Source organism: Dermacentor silvarum, chromosome 1, assembly GCF_013339745.2.
Source record: "Dermacentor silvarum isolate Dsil-2018 chromosome 1, BIME_Dsil_1.4, whole genome shotgun sequence".
In the NCBI taxonomy this organism is placed as follows: Eukaryota; Metazoa; Arthropoda; class Arachnida; order Ixodida; family Ixodidae; genus Dermacentor; species Dermacentor silvarum.
Window position 1 is genome coordinate 40,848,868 of NC_051154.1, and position 24,193 is coordinate 40,873,060.

The 24,193-nt window shown below is 39.0% G+C and overlaps 1 protein-coding gene across 1 annotated transcript in view; it reads right to left on the reverse strand.

Annotated features, from left to right (window-relative positions):
- Window positions 1–1,446: 1,446 nt before the first annotated feature.
- Window positions 1,447–24,193, reverse strand: part of LOC119436594 (titin-like) — a 215,517-nt gene continuing 192,770 nt past the window's right edge. The window contains exons 139-152 of the mRNA XM_049666848.1: window positions 23,280–23,388; window positions 20,472–20,660; window positions 20,275–20,385; window positions 19,060–19,171; window positions 18,758–18,930; window positions 18,393–18,677; window positions 18,064–18,218; window positions 14,191–14,338; window positions 13,338–13,548; window positions 12,948–13,036; window positions 7,253–7,576; window positions 6,811–6,965; window positions 5,675–5,825; window positions 1,447–2,266 (exon numbers count right to left, since the gene is read on the reverse strand). Coding sequence (XP_049522805.1) covers window positions 2,052–2,266; window positions 5,675–5,825; window positions 6,811–6,965; window positions 7,253–7,576; window positions 12,948–13,036; window positions 13,338–13,548; window positions 14,191–14,338; window positions 18,064–18,218; window positions 18,393–18,677; window positions 18,758–18,930; window positions 19,060–19,171; window positions 20,275–20,385; window positions 20,472–20,660; window positions 23,280–23,388 — 2,427 coding nt within the window. The 3' untranslated portion in view covers window positions 1,447–2,051. The remainder of the gene's footprint in view (window positions 2,267–5,674; window positions 5,826–6,810; window positions 6,966–7,252; window positions 7,577–12,947; window positions 13,037–13,337; window positions 13,549–14,190; window positions 14,339–18,063; window positions 18,219–18,392; window positions 18,678–18,757; window positions 18,931–19,059; window positions 19,172–20,274; window positions 20,386–20,471; window positions 20,661–23,279; window positions 23,389–24,193) is intronic.

Consider the following 24,193-nt stretch of genomic DNA (forward strand, 5'->3'; position numbering starts at 1 on the left):
CTGCAGCTTTGTTCAGCAAGCACAAACCTTGTTCACAATGGCTGTTGGTAAGCACACTTGAATACATTTGCAACTGCTTGCTTCTAGGATTTAGGAGCTATATTTTTTCTTGTGCACCTCTGGTGCTGAGTAGCTGGCTACATCAATCTAAGGGTGATGGCACTGCCTTTCTTTGTAAAAAGTTTTCCCTCTATGCAGAACACCACCAGGTGCATGCGTTGTGCATGTGTGATTTGAACTTGCAGCTTCTCAAAACTTTTTGTAGGTATAACTATGATCACCGTGCAATGAAGATAATGCCTGGAGCTAGATGAAGGTACATCATATAACTACATGCAGAAAGTGTGCCTACCTTTTACAGTGCCATACAGGTTCAGGAGCCACAATAAAGTCAGTAGACATTAGGAATAGTAAAGCAGTGCCGAGGACATTGATGGAAGGGAGATGTAAGACACACACAGGTGCTGACTTACAACGTGATTGTACTACTTGCTTACACATGCATATACTGTAATATATACTATGCTGTAAGTAAACAGAAATGGCAAGCCAATGAGCCCTTCATGGTGACTCATTCTCAAACCCACACACTGGGGGGATGGGGTGTTGGCAAGGAAGTACTACATATGTAAAGGAGGTCAGGTAAATCGCTCTCCTATTCCCTTTTCAAACAACCTATTTGTGCTCGTCTTTGTCCCCCCACTTGGCGATATTGGTCGTTTGTACATGTGGTGCATAATCATGACTCATTGGTTGCCTATCAAGTGGGGTTGCTCTTCACACCTTCGGCATTTTTAAGGGCACTATTTCCAGAAGCACTGGAGGTATGAAGATGGGTGCATGATGCTTTTTTGGGGGGGAAGAGCCTCTCCTGCATTTATGACTTGTCACTGACTATAGGTACATGCTACTGATTATTTTTGAGGCTAAAGTTAACTTCTTAAGAAACTTGTTCAGAAGAAAACATTAAATATACTATGTCTTAATTGTGTGGCAATTTATAGATGAAATCATATTTTCTGTTTTGTCAAGTTTTAACAAACTGCAGTATCTGTTGTCTTTAATAATATATTATTGGGTTTCATAAAAACTAATTCAATTTTCTAGTAATTCAAGCAAAAGCTTTGACCCTAAAAAGCTTGAATTTGAATTTGTGTTAGTTGACTGGTAGTTCCCCGTACAGCCTCCCACATTTTTAGCTATAACGTGTGAGCGTCCATCATGCGCCATTTTAGCACTAATCAGCGAGACCGGCAGAAGTACTCTCAAGTGCACCAAGCACTCCTGTGCAAGAGTTGTCTAATGCGATGTTCCCTTCAGGACGACGTACGACCATATTATAGTGTTCTCGTGCGATATAGCTAAAAATGCGGGGGGCTGTACATGTGAGAGAGCAAAAATGAAGATGTGAAATGTCAAGTTTGTACTCAGTAATGTCTCTTCCAATTCAGTAACAACACAACTTTTATTCACAAACAACAAAATTCAACTAACAAACAGTCTTGCATGTCACAATAAAAGACCGCGAAGGTGAAATTGACTCAAAATTACAGTCGGGCTAATTTTCAACCCGTGAGGATTACCGTAACTTTGTACCAGTTTCAGCTTTAATGGATGTTACCAAAACAAATAAATCAGTGTTCCTTGCATCTTGATTAGATTGAAACAGGCAAGGATACACTGTTTATTTACGCCATCCTGCAAACTGCTGTCATGAGCTGTTTGCAGTCTTTGTATCACAAAATGACTTATTATGTTATTTTCTCTCTTCATATGGTACAAAAAATGTCTCAACTTAATCAAGGAAATATACAAGCTTGCGAGAAGAATGTATGATATGTGGTGCACCTTAGTTACATCACAGCATGATGTCCCACAGTATTAAAGTAAATGTTGGTTTTCACTCATCTTTCGCTGTATAGAGGTTCTAAATATATTTTTACACAACTTTTATTTTTTTACCCAAATTCTGTGTTTTGAAATTAAGGAGCACATATGTGAATGAAAAGGTGTAGGGTGCATGGACTGAAGGAATAAGTAATGTTCTTATCTTACTTAAAAAGTGTGTCAGCATAATGCCACAACCTAAAGAAGTACTCGTTGCGGCTGACCAACACATGTTTGGTGTAACTGTGAAGCAGGGGCTCAACATTGGCTTCCCTTATCCATGATGAAGTTGTCTGGGTCGTGCAGCTGTCCTCAGATGGCTCATCAGGTTTCGCCTTTGGCTTCTTCTCTGGTGAGGCAGCAGCTTGATCTTGAAATCCTGTACAGAGCAACGTGCGAATAGCTTTTATTTTACAGAAGCACTGATTTGTTATGCAGGCACCAAATGCTGGCAGGTAAATTTAGCTGCAATTTTCCTCATGATACTCAGCCTGGTACTGATAATGCTGTTTCAGAAACCCTACACAAGTGAAAGGCATGTATATTACTCTCAAAACAGGTGTCTGTAACCACTTTAGAAATGCAAACCAATGTAATAGGCACAACACACAATAAGTAGACATACTGACACTGGACTAATAACAGAACTGCACATGCAAGTGGTGGAGGACTGAGGAACATAAAGAAACTTAAAAAGTAATCACAAGTTAGGTAATATCTTACAGGAAGCCTAAAGCGAGTGAGAGGAGAGGTGATCTTTGCCTTTGCTTATAAGTGCATTTTTTTTTTTGTGTCATTGAGTAATTACTTTCTTATTTCCAGTTAGTGCATGTTGAAGAAAAGTGGCACTGCCTTCATGCAGATGAATGGAGTGGTGCATCAGTGGGTCCTCTCACATGTGCTTTCTTGAAATATAGTGACACGCATTAGTGCGAGTCACGTTGTAGAAGTGGTGCAAAGGTCACTGTTATATTCAGAATGTCAAAAATGCATTGAGCTTTTAAGGCGTGCTGGCATCGTCACGACACCAGTGTAGGCTTTCCTTACCACAATGTAGTAGGGAAGGCTAAACTGTCCCACGCCACCAGAAAGACTCACACTACACAGACTGTGCCTTTAGGAAACATGTGAGATTGTTGATTAGGAAAAACAAACAAACTAATGACTTATGCAATCGATGACGAGCTATTAGGGTCATAATTTCAGTGTTTAACACAAAGTAACCACTTCTGCAGAAACCATATGCATTTCCAGTTTCTCAATTTTATCGGCATGGCATTGCCATCAAGTTCAGTAATTCGTACAGTTTTAAGAAGAGACTATGCAGATATAAAAGTTCTGTTTTAAAAATTTCTATGCATTTTCCGAAGAAACCCCTGCACATTTAGTGGTAAGCTTTCTATTGTAGTACATAGTAGGAGGTCCCTGAAAAATGGTAGACAGTCCCTTTAAAGGGTCAATTAAATGATTTTTTTCTTGCCTAAATGTACTGCTTAGACATAGAGAGTATCTCGCATGGAATGCTTTCTCACATGAATTTTATGTCAGTGCACTATATCAAATGAGCTACAATTAGGCATTACCTTCCTCTCAAGCCACAGCCTTTCTCCTCAACTTTTATTTTGTGTTGCAATGGCTATGGGCACGACGCACTACCCAGGCGGCACTGCGGAAACACCAGTCAACAAAGCTCTTCATGCCGTGTTTAGCGGTTTTGGGTACAGTACAAAACGCAAGGCCCTGCTAGTGACTGCAAGGCACTGCAGTGTATCTGCTTGGCTGAGCTGTGCTGCGGTGGGAATCTTGGAGAATTTCATGCATGGGAGGCTTTGTAGCATGCTTTTTGTTGAGAATGAAGTGAAGTGCTGTGCCAAATGACACTGTGCAAAAGTCGACACAGTTTCACTGTGCTGCTGCTTTCAAGTATGTACTGCTCAAGTCACACTATGTCAAACTGCAATGGCAGACTTGTAATATGTGTCTATTCACTTAATGCGTATCAACTCAGAACCATGGCCCCAGAACAATGATGTATTCAACTAATTAAACTAACAAAACAATAAATAAGCCGCTACGGTGTTATCAATGTGACCGAGTCTGACTGATTTTGGTGTGTGTTGACGGTGGCTGCTGTTGGACTGCCAGACACAAACATGCTTATGCAGCAAATGCATATTTCCTGGCAGTGGCCATTGGTAAATTGCTTGATTGTGTCTCCCTAGCCTTTGCTTTCATGTGCAGGAATATTGCTCATACATGGTGAACGATCCAGCTTTAATTATTTCATTTGTTTGCCATTCATTTATGCAGCAGCAACGTATAAATATGAAAACAGATCTTCAAACAGCACTTTTTATCTACATTCCCCTAACTTCATGCTGTAACTGGCTGTCTGTACCACGTCAGTCAACTTTGTTTCGCTTGTCCTCTCAGCAAGGTGTTCTGCAGCAGATTCTACTGTTCTGAGCTTTCCTTTATTTTTATTACCTCTGCCACTTCACCATAAAAAAGTCTCCCAAGTTCTGTAAATTCCTATGCGTGGCAGTTCTTTAACAAAAAAAAAAACAAAAACAAAAGAACAGCAACAAAACCACCACCTGTGGTTTTAGAGACTTGATTGCATTATTGCTCCAGCTCTTTTGTATGGTTAAGTGAAGCACAGGGTGCTCTATCGACAAGATGAAACACAGCATACTGTCAGCGAACGAAGGTGCCTTTTCCGGTGGTAAACCCCTGAATAAAGTACGAAGTGCAGCCTGAACACGCAAACGAAGCAGGTGATATCGGCTATACAGCCTGATGATAGCGTAACTCAATACGAAGAGTTGCGAATTGTACTACCCAGCCAATTTTGTCGCTTGCCAACGAGCTGCAGCACAGTGCGTTCAAAACTCCAGTGCATCAGGCCCATGTCCCGCCTCGTTGGGTGAACGTCATGCGGTGACTCAAATGTTTGCTACTTCCAATTGATTTGAACTGAGTGTGTTCCCGCGCCTCTTTACAATGCAGTTTTACTCTGGTGATGGTGGCCTTAAAGTGAAGTTTACGTTCAGCGCATACATTTTTGCAGCATGAGGCCACTGCAGTTTACTCTTTGCACACACCTGCAGTACAAGAGGAGTAGAGTACAGCGCTCATGCCATTCGTGTCTGCCGCTGAAGAAGACATAACTGCACCAATGTTCGTGTGAGAAACCCCTCCGCGTCCCATCGGCTGCCGTTGCCACTGTGCAATGGCTTTGTAGCATTCTTTTGCACCCTTCCCCTTCCTTCATGCAACCTCACAAAGCCTCCACAAAGCCTAGCTTTCTGGAAGAAACTCTTTATTCCACTCCTTCCTTCACACATGTGCTTCAACAAACATCTACATTTATTACATTTGTGCATTTATATTTACAGGTACACAAATTACTATGTATATATATGCTCTTAATTATAAATATGAGCTTAAGGGAGTGGCATACTCCATTTATTCCTGATGACATCACGTGGGAAGCTAATAAGATCGCTCGCCCGTGTTAGATCACTCACCCATTCTACGTATAATGTGAGGAAGCGACTGTAAACGCTTGGAGCAGTGTCACTGGCAATCTGTAGTGATTATTTCTGCTTTGCTTTCATTTGAAACATCAATGATAAGGCTACAATTTTATGTATCATGGTATGTGTTACAGATAATATGTCTTGAAATAAAATGTTAAAACATAAAAGCGAGCCCATTTCTGGTGACAATTAGCACATTAAGGCTGTAAGGTGAATCAAGGTGTTGATGCCAGAAGGGCCCTTACCTGGGGGTCGTAAAATAGTTATGGGCTCTTCCGATTCAAGTGGGTCAGAGAAGCCCACATCGTTTCGAGCCAAGATGCGTACATGGTACTGCGCCCCTTCCTCGAGGTCTTTGATGTGAAGACGCAGAGTTTCAGCATCTACTTGGCCCACCTAAAATATGAGAAATGTAAAACAGCCAGGCATTAATAATTCAGAGTAATTTCCAAGCAAGAATAAACTTGGAATGAGGTTGTGGCAAGGGTGGCTTGTGCACATTCTTTTTTTTTTTGTGCATCATATTCAATTACCTAAAACTGCCTGCAGCTTTACAGGCTGCTTTTTCATCGGTAGCTACAAAGGCTGTAGCAATGTTACAAAAGGAAGTTTAACACTTTTTGATGCTTATATAGCTCAATGACCTTCGTGCAGGTTAAATGGGTGATCATGTAGCAGCCTGCATATTTGACAAAAAAAGCTATGCGCAGAAACATGCAAGGTGAACACAGATATTTTTTTTTTTTTGCACTTCATGTAGTGGTGCTTGCTTTATTCAGATATTTATAAAAGATTCTACCAGTATTATATGCAGAATGGCCATAATCGTAGGATTTTGCTAAACACCAGGCTTACCTGACGATTTATGCTAGTCCTGAAAACGATTTTACAAGTAAAAAAAGATAAGTGGAAAAGCAGTCAGATCTGCTGATATCTCTTATTTATGATGAAACACCAATTTAATTAACTACCCCGATCAATAAACAAATAAAAAATCTTTGTGCTGATATCCAGCTCATTCATTTGCATTTAATTTTAACAATCAGCATTTTGAGTTGATCAAGGTTGGAACTTGGGCTTGTTAGTATGTCAGCACAAAAGCATTTAACGTAGCACAACCTGCACACTGACACAAAGGAGGAACAAAACACACACACAGCGATAATGTGTATGTCCTGTTCCTCCTCTGCGTCTGTGTGCTAGTTACAATACTTTGAATGCTTTTGTGATAGCATTTTGAGACCTTTTAAAGTTCACTCAAGTGCAGTTCCAGAATTCCGCAAATGGATAAGGTCAGTGTATTGTAAATCTATACGTAAGGACTGTTGAACAGTTAGTCTGCAGTAGTGTATATTTGCAGTCTTATCTGGCGGGGCCTTACCTCCATCCACATTGTCCGTGATGTATCCCTGAGTGCTGCAGTGTAGCCGAGGAGTGGAGACCCACCATCCCATTCTGGGCGTCCCCATGAAACATCCATTGAGTTTGGACCAGTCACCAGGATCTCAAGTGGTGCTGTGGGTGGAGTTGGGCGGTCTGCACAGATGGTGTGATGGGCTATTAAAATGTGGCTATCTTTGCGCATGCATCTGCAAAGGCTACAGTTATTGTCATGAGCAAAAAATCAAGTGTTTCGGCATGTGTACATGACATCTGCTAGGCAAGCAGTATATTTTCCATTTTCTCTTGTCAACTCTCTGATAACATTTAGTGCTTTCGCAGAACCTGAAATTAAGCTACAAGCAGTCTTGCCTATTTGTATAAGTGGCTTATTTTGCTTTCATTTCAGAGGAAAAAGTGCATTTGGAAAAGGAAAGATTTACCGGCTGCTGCTGGTAGTGCCTGCCATTCACCACTGTCCTCTAGAGGTGGCCCAGTACCAGCAACATTTTCTGCACGAACTCGGAATCGATGCCTGGTTTTGTCACTCAAGCTCACAACACGATGTGTTGTCGTTCCTCCATCCACATTGGCAACTGTCACCCACTTAGGTGTGTCAGCAGTTGCCTGGTCCTCACTGAGGTGCTCCACTACATAGGCGATGATGGGAGAGCCTCCGTCAAATGCTGGTGGGCTCCATGTGAGTGTTGCAGTTTTGTTCGTTACATCAGAGATGCGTAAGGGGCCAGTGGGTGCATCTGGAGGCTCTAAAAAAAACAAAACAAAAAAAAAAACAGTGGTGAGATATGCCACTTAGCTGCCTATTGATTATCTCCGAGGCAGTGCAGGTCGTGAAACGAGTAAAAAATGCTTTGTTGCAAGGTTTCTGCGGAGTAAGATTTTAGGTAAAAAGTGCATAAAAATTTAAAGGAAAAAGATAATGCAGCTTTCCTAATTATGTGACTTCTTATTGTCATTTTCATCAGCCTAATAAAGTCTACTGCAGGAAAAAGGCCTCCCCAGAGATCTCCAAATCACCCTTTTGCTTTGTCAGCCAAACCGACCCTATACTTACAAATTTCCTATCTTGTCGCATCATTACTTCTTGCTGCCCTTGACTGCATTCGCCTTCCCTTGGCACCCATTCTGTCACTCCCATTGGCTCCTTTTAATATCAATTAGAATATCATCTACTACTTGGGTTTGCTCCCTAAATAACCCACAATGCTGCGATTCAATCTCTTAAGGTCACACCTATTGTTTTCCTTTCTATCGTTTGTTGTTCAGTCCATAGCTTTGTTGCTAATATATTTTTTTAATTCCAAGTTACAGTACCATAGGCCGATACTTAACAGATTAAAAACCAATTAAAACATCAGTGGCGGAGAGCAGAATTTCGCCACTTCAGTTGGATTACTTGAAGGAGTGGATTTTACTTGCACAGCAAATCAGAAAGTATATTTAGTTAATTAACTCCGTTTTACTGATTAATGTTGAAATTATTTTAGGGCACATGCTAAAATACAAAATTGAAGCTGAGCAGTGCTGAAGTCATGTTCATTTAGTAAATATCTGAAGTCTTGCATGAGCTTCCCAGACGATATCCTGGGATGGCTACAAAGTATGTTGTCTTTCAACTTATTATTTTTTAAAACTACTCCCTCAAACCCTGTGGCACAAAACTAAGAAGACTTCCAATATATTTCATGCCAGATTTTAAGTTTTGACATCTTGAGACTGGTGATTGTCTCGGGATTCCTTCTAAAAAGACATGCCTTGAGTACTGATTAGCTTCAAACATGCATTTGCAACATGTGCTTTAAGTTAATTAGAATTTGGGAGTCTTCATGGTAGTTAGCAACAATTTCATGAGTTCGTTCCTGAGCAACTATTCTTAAAATTTAAGTAAATTTTTGGCATTGTGCTAATCCTAGTGTGAAAAGCATGGAGGTGATTGAAACAACTATCAACCACATCATGAATAAATGTGGCATAGCTGGCATGACATGACTTGGCTGATAAATCATGACTAGAGATTGGATGTTTAGGCACTAAAAATTGCTGTTTTAGGCCCTTATAACAGGCACTAAAGCTGTCATTCAAGGCATATATAGGCACCAAATACTGTCCTTTAAGCATGCATAGGCTTAATCAATAAGAACTTCTGTTGTGTATCTAAAGATAAATTATGATTTTATAAGAAATACAGCCAATTGAATCACTGTTTTGTGAAATTCACTTTATTTTTGCGATAAAACGAATTGAGGCAAGTTGCATAGGCTACAAGATTTATCTGAAATTTGGTTGACTGCACACTATGAGAAAATGTGAAAGCAGTGACAACAAGCACCATTTTAAGATTTTCAGGATTCATGTTGCATCTTTTTTCCCTGAGTATTGGTTTGTAGGCAGAAAAGGAACACTAAACATCCACCGAAGTTAGGGCAAGATATTTGTACTTTGGAACGTTCGATGATTCAGTGCCCTGTGCAATTCCAGAATGTTTTCCGGTCAGAACCTTTGACAGTTTTTTCAGTACTGAAAACGCGTGATTTTTGTCCGAGACAGATATTTTTCGAACAAACTCAGATCATGCAGCAACAGGTCTATTGGGGATGGTGGCAAACCTTTGCTGAACGTCCAAAATGAGCCCAACATTGCGCGGCAGAATTGCGCCCGAGCATTGAATTTTTTTGATGTCGTCTAAAAATGTGAAGTGAGCGCACTAGTATGCTAAGTTACCTCCAAGTGTATTGTCGCATAGCGCAGTTTGAGTCCTTCTCAGAGTGATGGTCTCGTCTGCTACAAAGCTGTTATGAACAGCCTTTACACTGGCAAAGTGTTTGTGGTAATAATCAACTGTTTTCAGCCAAGTCCCCCAGAGGGGGTGATAACATTATAAATAAAATAAGGCTACGACAAAACACGTAAAAGGGCATTTTTAGGCTCTGAAAGTTCAATATAGGCACCAACATTGAAAAAGGCATTTATAGGCACAATAAAAGTGCCACTAGAATGTTTCTAGACACACAGTTTGTGCTTATATGTTAAACAGGCACAATAAAGGCATAAGGGAAAAATAGGCATTTGGCCTAAAGTTCCGGTCTCTAACCATGACATCAGGGTGGCATTCTATGTGCACTTGTAGACAGCTGCCAGAAGAAACAAACATATGCTACAGAGCCATTCTTAGAAACCTAATGTGCTCAAAGAATGTAAAAGGGAGGTGCAAGGTGGGAACTGTCAAATGTTTCGAGGGCACCTATGTTATCACATGTGACTCCTTGTGAAGGAATATTAACAACACGTATGATATTTCCAACATTCATACGTAAAATTAATTGCAGTGCTTTCATAGCACACTGCTTCAGTCAGTTTAGGTCTACCGAAATTGACCTTTCACATAAGCTTTAATTTTTTTTTTATATATTTAACATAATCTTACAATCTCTTAAAAAAGAAGTGGCAATGGTCTTAACTATTTCATCCATGCTATATGGGCCATGGTTCTCCTTTCAAATCATAATTTATCCTGCCAAAGACAGATGTAACATGCCGTGAGCAAGTGAAAAAAGGATTTGTAGCAGTAATAGTAAACAAAAACATGGTATGTCTTTGGCCAGTTTTCAGTTATGAAGTTACAACCAGCAGTGACATAGCCCTTTGAATAGGTGAGGAACCCAAAGCTGAGAGAGAAGGCAATGCTCAAGGCTTTCCACTTATCTTTTGTGGCTTTTGTGTGCTTTCAGTATAACTTAAGCTGGAATAGATGACAATTATTTTTATAATACACGTAAAACCGCTTTCTAAACAAACTTTTTTAAATGCTTGTGCATATGTTTCGTCAATAGTATTTAATGAGGTTTAATTATTGCTTTATATGTATATTTGAGATAGTAACGAAATGAAACATTGTGCTAATGGCAGAAAATTGTCCACTGTGTGCAGGACGAGAAACGCTACGCTTGTGAGAGCATCCTTACTGTTTTTTAGTTACAATTGATACAGTTGGTGCACTTGTGAGATTTGCTCAGAAAGTTTTTGAAATATGTTTTGTTGCACTCAGTGCAGTTCCCTTGTAAATGTAATTATAGGATCTAGCAGTTCTGTGACAAAAAAAAAAAAAAAAAAAAAAAAACTATGTTTCTGAAGAGAGCTTGGAATTTGGAATCTGCCTCTGCTGATGAATTTTTCTTGATGTCAATGAAGTCAGATTGGAAACTTTTACAACAACTTGTAATTTGCAAAATTAAAAGGAGCATGGTGGAAGCAATTCCAGCTAATGAGGAGGTCGGGGAATAAAAGCCAATTATTATTTTTTTTTTGGCTCTCTTGTCAGCAGTAATTTGCGAGCAGGCCTACTATCGCAATGGAATATCCAGCGCACCTCTCATCAAGCATGTTGTCTTTCCTTTCTTATTGCTTTTAGAATGTATTTTATTTCATCCAGATAGCTTTCCTTGTTCACATTCTCTCTTTCTGTAAGAAACTGGTTGCAAATGACACCTTCAGACCTGATAAAGAATAGCTTAATGTTTTTTTTCAATGGTCAATATATTTTAGAGAAGATAACTGTGCTTGAATTTAACGTGTACGTGACTGAAAAGTATGCTTTCAACTTTTAATGCATCAGTGTAAAAAAAATCCTTAGCTTTCAATTTATTCAGAACTCAATGCAAGTCCACTGTTCTTTAAACTTTGTCATTTCAGCTGGCAAAGAAAATATCACTAAGTGATAATTTATGTTTAAATGACTGCAGTGCAAGAACAGATCTAGATTAACAATTTTCGGCGGACAGTACTTAAGCCAAGGTTGGAGGTACATGCAAATTGTGACAAGATTCAGTTGTTGGTTTACAAATAATTTTAAATGTTCATGTACTTTCCAGATAGGCCTTATGCCGCAAAGTTGACTGTCACACAGGATTCGTTCATCACATCAGGGGCTACATTCTCAATTGATCAATATATTAGGGATACTTTAATTTTTCCATGGTATAGCATCAAGCATGATGCTTCAATGGAGCCAGTCAGCATCTACTGAAAGTGATGTACAAGTGATCGGCCCAGAATATGGCCCCAGAGCAACCACAGTAAATGGGCCTCTAACGAAGGCAGAAAATATGACAAAAAGGTAATGCAAATTGCTATCTCTGGCACAGACATGGTAGCTGCTGCTGCTTTATTATTTGGAGCAGACATGTGAGCATAGGCGAGTGCTCTGATGGAGACCACTGACTTCAGGAACTTCATTTAGCTGACTGCAGATGACATGCTCGTAGCCAGTAGCAACAGTTAAAATGTCTGATTTATACAAATTGTATCTTTGAAAAATTGCAAGTTTTTGCATGTTGTGTGAAGTTACTTGCGACTGATATCTTTGTTCAAATCTCAACTGCCTTTTTTTTTTCACCCTGGGTAGTGAAGTACCTAACACGCGATCTGGCATGCTGCATGCATTGCACTGTGGAACTGAAGGCATTAAAATAGTAGAGCGCATGAGCATTAGAGTATGTGCTTGAGTACAATGAAAATAAGTAAATATGTAAAATTGCTAACTACGTATCATTTCTGTAGATTTTATGAAAAATGAAGCAGAGCCACGGACAGCTAACCACTTGGCTACACATTTTGCCTTTGTTATTGCATTTGTGGGGAAGCTGACAAAAAAAGTAATGCTACAATGTGCTATGCACAGAGCGCTAACTAGTGAGTTAGTGAAATGCAAGGAATTTAGGAAAGAAAATGAACCTTCAAAAGAGAGCATCACTTTCCTGGGTGATAGAGGGTGGAGTTTGCAGGAAGGGGCTTCTGTGTTTGCTGTATGAAGTTCTGAGTCCACACCTGTTCATTCTGTCTCAGACGTGGCACCAATACTTGTATCAAGACTAACATTGCTATGAATTTTTTTCATAATAATGAGCATTTGTTATTATAGTGGAGGCATTGTGAGTGAGCACATTTTTACCTATGACACAAGTCTAGATTCTATGTGGCAACACAGGCAATGTCATTGTATGTAATGCAAATTCTAGAAATTCAGTAGTTGATGTTCAGCTATTGAACTTGTATTTCAACTACAATTTACTGTTTAAGAATGTCATTATGGTACTGTGATGGTGAAGGATTATTACTTACGTATTTGGGCATGGACTGTTATTGGCTCATCACTTGTAAGTGGTGGACTGCTGCCAATTTCATTGCGACATGTCACTCGGAACATATACCTGAAAGGTACCAATGCATTAGTCATGTAATAAGTTTCTATCACATTTATTTTTTTTGCTGTAGTTTGTGACACTTTAAATACTTGTAAAATTTTTTCTAAATGCATTGAGACAAATAATGAGAGTTACAAATGTTTCTCAGTGGATTTTAGCGAAAAAGTATTGTAAGTCTCCCCAAAACAATCCTGGTCATTTTGTGACATATTGCAAAGTTTACTTTTTAGGGTTGCACTTATGCTTATGAAGTCATGCACTTCAAAGACATGATACTAGTCTGTTGTGTGTTCTGAGAGATACTCACGCATTGTCTGATTTGAGGTTCGAAACTTCCATGGACAAACTCTCTGTTGTCCCAACTTTAATCCAGGCCTTCTTAGAGGCCTCACGTTTTTCAATTGTATATTCAATTATAGGTCGTCCACCATCAGACAGTGGCTCCTGCCATGTCAATACCAGTGAATTGTCCGTCACCTTTGCAGTCTTCAGTGGACCTTCTGGTGCAGATGGCTTATCTTTAAAAATCAAAGTGAAAATCATTAAAACCATTGGCAATGGAGGTTTCTTGAGCAAAGGAAGCTACCATAGTAAAGGAAATACCTTAAAAAGCTATGTATGGACACTGATTTAAGTGAATTGAACTGCTGGATTGTACCAGTGTTCAAAAACAACCGATAATGCCATGTACAACAGGATACTATAAAGCAGACTAGACATACTTCGCACTCACTTAGAGTCTGAACTGTCATAATACTGTACAAATATATAGGGCAGTACACATAAATATATGTAGTCTTTCTGTAAATATTTGCCACTTTGATTTGAATGTGCTACTTTTACATATTCTACCATGCTAAATGGTGCTCATTTCACTAAAAATACAGCCACCTACAGTGAAGCTACATGGGCCACTTGTCATATGAAAACTATTCCATTAGAAACATGGTTAATGTGACTGACATAACAGACAAGAATGGCTTCACAGCGTTGAAAAGGAACAACACAAACAGCGTGTACAGACAAAACACAGAGAGCCATACATCAGCACTAATTTCAGTGCCTTTCTGACCTTCTGAACTATAACTGATTCAACAAGAAGCTCTCTGTGTTGTAGCTTCTTTTCTCTGCCTAGAGACTTGAGAAAACATTTTAGTTACCATATGGACAGCGGGCCAGTACAGGTTCAGAAGTGAGTGGTACGCTAATGCCATATTCATTGACAGCTGAGATCCTGTAAAGGTACTCGCTCGCTTCATTCACATCAGGATCTCTGAGGGTGGTAGTGTCTGGCTGTGTTGTGCCAACCTAGAAATAGAAAATAAAGAGGGAGCTTAGATGCTTATGAATACAGTACACATTCTGCTTAAGAATACAAAATCACTTTCTTAAAGACTGTCTTACTGTAATGCTTTGTGTGCATGTAGAACTTCTTTAACGGATTATACCACATGTGCAGCCAATGTAGATGGTGGTGCTGTTGCCTATATTGCATTCTAGGTTAATCAACCAAGGCTTGGCAATATAATAATCAGTTCAATACACAATAGTCACATGGTAATATGCATGCCAAACCAAACTAACAGGAGCCATGGCAGAAACTGAAATTTCTTGCAGCGTAGACATGCAGCACCATTAAAAATTTCAAGCTGCATCAGCTGTGAGAAAACTTTATTTTCTTTACTCTTTGGCTCAGTAAATCTTTATCAAGGCTGCACTTATGAAGGGTGCTTTGTGAGCAGGCTTTGGAACTATTTGAAGTTATAGGTCAGCCTGAGGTAGTGGCTAAAATAAAGTAGCTGCTATTGCAAACATTGGTGAGCTGTGTGAGCTAACTCTATCACAGTTGTTCTAATTTGAAAACATCCATACATTTCACTACATGTAGAAAGGGCCTAGGTGCTAAAGCTTTGCCATGTTGCCATTCATAGATTGCAAAGTTCTTTTCATATTTTAAACGTTTTTTCATTCAATCATATTGTTTTCAGAAAGAACAATTGTATGAAACATATAAGGCAGAAATATTGTGTTATATGTGCTTATATTGAAAGGTTTGAAATAATGTTTTGATATATTTGAATGTATTTTCCTTTATTTTTATGTAATGCATGAAGCCTCTTGATTCAGACAAAATCCTCATCATCAATGTTATTGAATGTACTTTGTACATCCAGAATCAGTTTATTGTTTGATATACATGGAAATTTCATATGTCTGTTTCCTATAGCTGATCTATAATTAGTATAAATTTCACTGCAAACATCTCATGTAAAGCACGAGTTATGGTGTCATAAATTAAAACATTGAAGGTGCTTTCTTTATGATGCATGTATTTGAAAACTGTTCTAGTTTATGGTTTTCACAACGACTACAAGTTAAAAATGAAAAAAAAAAAAAAAAGCATTTGTGCCTGTGAATTGTAAAATTAGGATATTTATTGCTATATAAGCCCGTTTAATAGCTGCAGATCTTTTTCCAAGGTTTTGTGTAAAATATTGGGGTATGCAGCCGTCACATAGATAAAAATGTACTCATATTTGACCAAGATAATGTATGTGCCTTTTAAAAATACAATCCCTGTAGAGATTTTAAAAGGGGAAATGGATAATACATACAAAATACAATGATGTGCGACTATGGCCATGGCTCAACACATCTAAGTTCAGTTCTTGGTTCCTTCTCCAGAGCGTGATATCTTTCACCTCCTAATGTTAGAGGTTATACATGTTGTACATGGGCAAAATTTCAAATTATTATTATTATTATTATTATTATTATTATTTTTTTTTTTTTTTTTTCGGAGGACCTCACAAATTCTAGGGCACATGTATGCCATGGGATTAAAAACCACTCTATTTTGTTTTGGAAGCCCATGTCCTGGCTGCTCAGCCATAGCATGAACATGCTTCCTCTGCAGATAGCTGGTCTTTCTGTGTGATCTAATTCCAAGGTGCCAGCAATGCCTCATGAGTTTTAATGCTGACTGCAATCAGGTGTCTCTTTGCAAAAAAATAAGCAGTTGCATTATGACCTAATGCAGCAAGAGAGCTATCTTAAAAAAAACAAAACAAAAAAACAAAAACAAAAAAAAAACAGAAGAATGCAGTGGCAAAAATACTTAAAAAGGAAGAAGGGGCACAAAACATTGGCTGTTTATGTTACTGCAATGGCTCAATTAATGGCCATTACAAAGGCCACAAACCACTGTGGCAGACAATGACTAAGCGGATGGCTTGGTCTTTGCTGGCACCTGCTCATGTGCTGAAAACCTGTCCGTCTACAGGGTTGTCTTGGCAACTGTGAGTGAACTTCTGAGAAGCTGAGTATTGTGTATGAACTTTGAAGTTGTGTTTGTTTGCTGGTAGTGTCTCCATTTGCTCAGAACTGTTCTACGACCTATTCAGACCAGTCTTAGTGTCTTTTTTATATTCTCTGTGGGCTCTGGTTTCCACTGTTCTTTATCCATATGTGCAATCTTTGAAAAGCTTTGAAGCCACTGCAGGCGCGACTAGACCTGTTGTCCTACCACATACTGGGGCTTCTGTAGGACTTGCGTTGCTGCAAAGCATCACTGAATGAGAGGAACAGCACTCTTCATATTGCTGAGATCCAGAAAGGATCAGGGAAGCTACAGGAAGTGGTGAGAGATCTTGTCTGTTGAATGGTGGCTTCAAAGCTTTTGGCAAAGACTGTACATACATAACTTATCCTTGGCAATACATAGTGCGTCATACCCTTTGCCTGAGCAGAGAGAACATGAAGCTTTGGTCATTTCACATATCTACACTAAAGATTGTACACGCAAATTTTACTAAATGATCATTCCACAAAAGTTAACCATAAACAGGAAATATTAAATCATCTACAACCAAGACCTTCTGCAGTGCAATGCATAACTGCAGGAAAAAGGGCACCTTAAATGTTGAAAGGCACTTTCTTTTCTTTGGCATTATGTTGTGTGGCAAACCTTGCTTGCTGCATTTTGAATACCTTGCAGAGTGGTGTAATGCACCGCACTAATCCGTGTTGCATTCAGGATTGCCTGAGTGCACTTACACTGCTTTTGTTTTCATCGTAACTTCAGAGAAGCCACTTATTGTATAGTGCAAACCAGTTGTAAGAATATTCAAAAACCAAGAAAGTTGTGGTTGGCTATCATTATACATGGACTTGCCAAAAGCTACCATCCAAGAATACTTAAAGTGTTGTAAGCATGGCATTTTTTTTTTACAACCTTGACAGGGCCCAGTTCTTTGATGATTTGTGCAAACTTATAATTAGAGTTAAAGAGGCTACATAACAGAAATTGTGCATCAAATACAAACCCCTTATTTTAGGATTTAAGGAACTAAACAATAAGGTGTGTTATGCACCAACAATGGTAAAATGATGGTATTTGTGAGTGGTTTTGTGGCATGCAAAGCTTTGCAATCATCCTGTGTGTAATACTAGTTATACATATGCAAATGACAGACACTTAGGGTACATTCGACTGGTTCCTGCTGTGCTCCAACTTGGTTTGCAGCAATGTGTAGCTCTCTCGAGATTGGAGCCAGAGAAAGCCTGCGCCAGCCACGTTCTCAATTGGAGCACGGCGCTCTGAATGAACCAGGCGAATGTATTCCGAGCGCTCGATTTCAACGAGCCGAATAGAAACTGTTCTGTGAGAGTACTCCAGAGCGCCTGACAGCGACCAGTCGAATGTACCATTAGGGTACTTAAAAGAGTGCTCCAAATCACAGTGTACACTTTAGTATCCTGCATGCCAATGACTTCTGCTCATATCAGCATCATTTCCTTTGTTGAATTACAGAGGGACAACACATAAGTTCTTAATGCTAATGTGGTTAATCAGTGTAGACAGTATACTGTAGCATACAGAATTTATGCTGCACGTCATTATAAAATTGTGAGAACCTGTAAGAATATTATGCTAGAATTTTATGAGGATATATATACATACTGCTTTGGTCTACTGAAACAAAATAAAACAACAAACAAGAGCAGCAACATTCAGCTTTGATTTTGTTTACCTCAACAAAGACTGTTCTTGTAGTCTCGCAGCGTTCAACAATGTACTTTGTAAGCGGTGATCCTCCATCATCCAGGGGTGGCTGCCATGATAGTGTGATATGGTCTCCGGCAGTTTCCAGGAATTGAATGGGTGCTTCAGGTGGACCTGGCTTGTCTGAAGCCAATATAGAAATTTATTTTAGCTGCATGTCATATAGCACAAAATAGTAATGCACCAAAGATCAATTGTAATGCTTATTCAGGTTTCCAGTAAGTGAGCTAAATGTATCCTTATTAGCATACATGCTTGAACATGCAGGAACCTGTGAAATGCTAATAAAGAACTCACCAAGCACCCTGAGCTTGAAATCATAGCTGATGCTTCCAGCTGGATTTTTTAGCTCAAGTGTATAAACACCAGAATCTGGACCCTCTGTACTATGGATTGTAATGGTCGAAGTATCATCTTTGTCTGTTATGAGCGTATGCTTGGTTGATTGAATGGGTGCCCCATCACGTAACCATGTGACGGTAGGCTTTGGAAATCCATGAATGGTGCAGGGAACCTTGAATTCCTCTTGCTTATTGATGCGGACATTCTGAAGTTTTTCATCAAATTCTGCCCGTGGTGGATCTGGCGGAGGAAGTTGGAGAACTTAGCAAGATTTTTTTTTTTTTTCTGAGCACAGGATGAGTAGAAAAGGCTCTAAATACCTTGGACAGACAGCGTGCATGTTGTTTCTGTAGAACCATGTGGATTGGTTGCTTTACATGTGTATTTTCCTCCTGACTTTGTAGATGCCTCCTTAATACGAAGTGTAGCTTTCTGATCTTTGAATTCAGCACTAAAGTTGCTGATCATGACGAGATCTTTGCCGTTTTTAAGCCTGTAAAAGGTAGAAATGCACTATAGGAGCTTGAATTTTTGTTGCTGAATCTAGATTGGGCCATCTGTTCAGGCTGTTCTGTAGAAACAGAATCACTCAACAAAAAAGTCTGTTGATCAAAATCATTACCACTTGACTGCAGGCGTAGGGTTCCCAGCTATTCTGCACGTTAATTCTGCTGGTTTTTTCACACCAACAGCCTTGTCAGTCAGGTGCTCTAAGATGACTGGTGGCTCCCCAGCTAAAAGTATAAGACAAAGGAAAAGGCATGTAAATAAAATTGCTGTTCCTTCTGCACCACGTAAAAAACAGAAAAAAACATCCACAGTGTTTAAAGCTGGTACTATTTACAACAAGTATGTATACTTTCTGCTTGGGCATATACATGACTAAAGTGAAACATGTTTAGTTATGGCCCATTATGATTGTATCTAGCATTCCTTTGGTGTTACTTCAACATTGATAAATACCTTAAGAAATTCATGGTCTGTACTTGGTCATTGTTTTTAATCTTTCAAAACTTTTGTAAAGTACCATTTCAAGTGAAACAGCATGTATAAGAGGAACAGTTTCACATGTATAATTACAGTAGTCAATGTACACACACACGCACACGCACACACACACACACACACAACACAGTAGTTAATAAAAAGATACAATAGTTATTGCAATTTATGCGAAAAATTCATTACCTATGTTTCTAAGTTATATCAGTTATTGTTTTTTCGATGTTGTCAAGCTGGACGTGCAGTGCTGCTGATGGAAAATCGTTTTGTTGTTTTTGCCGGTGCCATACAGCTCCACTTTCCACTTGTTCATTTCATGGTGCTAACTGTTGCCTACATTTACAAGCTTGTGTGTGAGTGCATGTGATTGCGCTTCTCTTTTCTCTCTATTTCTTTGATCCATCATCATATATTAAACCTGCAGTCGCATTCCAAGCCTTTTGCTCAACTAACCTCCACAGTTATAAACTTTCTCTTACTACTGCAAACTTACTTTCTGATGTACTGGCTGATGTATATGGTTTCCTGGTGATACATTCTTGGAATACACGAGTTGTTTGTATGATGGGTAGGCAATGTAGCATTAACTTGTCAGTGAGTGTTCAAGAGGCTATTGCTGGACGCCAGTGGTCTGGCATAATGCATTGGCAATTTTTGAGCTCAGAAGACCCAAAATGCAAAATATTATATCTTCTTGTCCACTACTGTTATATAGTATATATACTGACTGGCATATAATGACTGCTGCACACGCTGTGAAAACTAGACTGAGTAAATGGCTTATGAGCCAAACAACAGAGTTGCTGCTGTGCTTTGCTGTTTGCATGTGGCTTACCTTTTGGCTGAATACGAATATACTTAGTGCCTTGAGAAGGATCACCTTTCCCAGCTTCATTTTCAGCTGTGACACGGAACATGTACTCTTCATCGGGAGACAGACCCTCCACTGGAAGAAGCCATGTAATATTCCAAGTCAACTGACACTGATGACACCTTGCCGATGTCATCCCTTTTGCCAATGTAAAAGCTTACCTTTTGTGAAGGTGTCCTGGACGGTGTCAGAATAGAGCGTCCAACGAAGTGTGTTTCGATCATGGTATTCAACAATGTAATTTGTGATCTTGGAACCTCCATCAGATTGTGGTGGTTTCCAGGACAGCATAAGGGAGCCAGTACTGGATATATCTGAAGGCTCAGGCACCCCTGGTGCACTGGGCTTTTCTGGAGAAAAAAAAAAAAAAGAAAAAGAAAAAGTCATCCTTGTTATTTTGTGTATGCACAAACACCTGGGTAACATACACATTGGGCATTTAAGCATTCAGATTGCAATACTTTATAATCATGATTGGGTTGAAACATGTGAAATGGCCTAAAACCACTATACTGGGTCCTTTTTTTTTTAGAACATACTGAATTTTTAAAAATCGTTTTTGGCAGACAGCATAATTCTAGTTACTGAGCTGAATTACTCAGAGACAGACATTACTTACACGAGAAATCAAAATGCATAATCGACTAATTAACAAAAATTAATGAATTAACTTTTAAATTAATTACTCTACAGCAAATATTGCAATTTATGAATTGCAGCCGGTGAGATTGCTAGGCATATCCACTTGGAACTAAATTTCAGGATGACACCAGTTTTGAGGTTTTCATTCCCAAAGTGTGCGATGAAATACATGGGCGTTCCAGTTCCTTTTGTGCTTCAATGCATAAAATGGCGGTTTCTTGGAAATATAAGTAGAACAATAGCGCATTTTAACACAAGTTTCGTGGTACATATCTTGAAACCAATGAAGCTACACTCTCTGACAGTGCTGCACCTGGGGTGATGCTTGAGACACCGGTGTGCAATGAACGAGGCTTTTTTAAAACTTTTTGTGTGCAAACAAACAGGGACCAAGAAAAGGAGTAACACAAGGACGAGCGCTCATCTTTGTGTTACTCATTTTCTTGGCCCTTGTTTGTTTGCACACAAAAAGTTTTAAAAATGAATCTGTTCCAGCTAGGCCGATTCGCTTAACAGTTAAAGGAGGCTTGCCGTTATTTCATAGCATCAACTGAAGTGTGCACAGTGGCTGCTGAAGCAGCACTTTTCACCCTCGCCGTGGTTCTTGTGTGCATGTGGTTAAACCGAGCATACAAACATGCTGGAAGATGAAAAAGAATATGCACGCAAAGTACACAGGTCTTGAATGCAAGTCTTGATGAAATGCCAAACCTTATGCGTCACGCACTGGTCACTGGTGTGTGTACGTTGCATGTTACTTGCGACTTTCCCTCAAAATGACTTCACTCATTGATAAGCCCAGCTAGCAGTGTGTACATTGCGTGTTAATCAGAATCAAATTTCAGAATCAAATTTTATTACTACATACGATGTGGGTGTTTGTAAACAAAAAATAGCTTGTGGCACTCATTCTAAGTATCATGTGTCTGGAAACATGTGCTAAATAACGGATAATGCTGCTGGGCAGAAGACACAAAAAATTAGGCAAACAAACTGCGAATGATTTAATATTGAAAAAAAAAAAGTCCGAAAAAGCATGATTCTTCAATAGCATTGAGTGAAGTGTGCACAGTGACTGCTGAAGTGGCATGTTGCACTCTATCCGTCATTCTTGTGAATGCACAGTTTAATCACGCAAACAAGCACTGGCAGATAAAAAAAAGCATGCACAGGTATAGTACAATAGTTTCGAATGCAGATGTTCCATTATGCCATTGTGCCAAAGAGCTCAGTGATGCATTTTTGCCACCACTCCTGTGGTCTCTAGGCTTTTGCTCTTGACACTATATATTAAGTGGATAAAAAGAGTTCAGGGAAATATGTGGGATGTAATGTCTTTGCTGTGCTTAAGGTTGCTTTGTGGGACCTACAGAAGCTGCTGCCTCATATTAGATAAGGTTGCCATATGGATGGTTTTTGACAGGTAGAGCCTGTCTTAAGCAGAGATATTATTAGTTGTCTCAAGTTCTCTCACTCAAATCTTTTTTGGGGATGGATTATTCCAGAACTACATCATGGAAAGGTTTGTCCAGAAATTGGCAGATTCACGGGGGTCATTGGAGTATGCATGTCTTTTAGAGACAGAAGTTATGAAGAGCAGAGAGCAAAATGCCCTTTCTTTCTTTATTCTTTTTTATTTTGTCCAGAAGTTCTTTCTTAAGTATTTGAGAGCCTTCTGTGCTCCTGTTATCATCAAACCACATTCTCATGGAAAGCCCACTGTGCACTGTTTTTACCAGTTTTGAGATGATGAAAAAACAAGGTGCACTCTCCTCTAGTCACTGCGATAGTCATCCAAACGAAGTCTTCTAAAAGTACATCAGATGCAGGCATCAGTTTTCATCCTCTAGTGCCTTCAAATCACATGAATGTTTCATACAGCCGTTTATATATTATTTACTAGTTGACTCTCCTGTTGATGCATTGGTATAAGTAATTAAATACAATGCTTTCATTTTATATCAAATTTAGCAAAGTTTTGAGTGCCTTTCTTTTGGGATTTATAATAAACTTCGTCAATAAACGTAGTGCACCCCACCCTCTGGTTTCTTTTTGTGTACATAGGTGGCAAACCTGACAGCAGTACCCGTCTATCACGACTCATTGGAATAATTTCCCTTGTTTTAGGATGCACTACCACAAAAATACAATCCTAGTGCTACTTTTTTACTCGAAAGGGCTGCACCAGCTTGAGAAGACAATTTATCATTTTCTTTTTTTTTTTTTTTATTGTGAGCAAGGCAAAAGCTACAAGTCAACATTTATTTGAATCTATTACTGTGCTAGCTATCTATAATTTAATCTGCGTGAATGTATACAATACTTACCGATGCAAGTGACATTAAATGGTTTGCTACATTCACCACAAGAATTCTTGAGAGTGAGTGTCACAGTTCCTGTGTCTGTGGGCTGCAGGTCTTTTATCGTCAGCATTGCCTGGAATAAGTGAAAAGGCACTTAGTTCAGTTGAGAGAGGGTAGAGAATGTGGGGTGGTTTAGTGATTGGCACTACATGTATCAAAACAGTGTGTAAAATATGTTATGAAGTTGATTTTTTTTATGTCTCTAGCAGCCTTATTCCTAACACCTTAGTATTCGTTATAAGCACACATGAAAAGCTGCACATTTTAAAGTTATAATAAAAACAACACAGGTCCTTAATCACCATCTTTCAAATAATGCAGACATTGCTTACATTGTAGATAAACAGTAGTTTACTAGACATATATATGTACCATACAGTGCAGAATAATGCCAAAAATACCAAATAAACATAATTAACCTGGAGATATGGATTTTTAGTTTGATAAAAAAGAGTATAATATATGCATGATATACACACTTGCACCTCCTCAAGCACATCGACTTGGTATAAAACTTCAGCTCTGGTTTGCAGTAAGTGACACATACCACAATTTCAGCTTGAGAACTGGACACATCATAACCAAAGCAAAACACCCAACATCTAGCCTGCAACGCAATGCATACATTCTACTATAGTAGTGTCATTGCTATGTCATGTTTGAGTAAAATTTAATGTCATTTACCTAGCAACATTCTAGCTTGAAATCATTGCTGTATATTAAATATCATTTATAGTGCCAACATTTTTATTCAGAGTTTAATCTTTCAGAGAGCTTTAGCACGTGTTGACATATTGACATTTGGAATTAATAATAACTGGTTTTGCTAAACATCCCAAAGCCGCACTGCGAGCTGTGGGAGATGGCATAATGTAGGG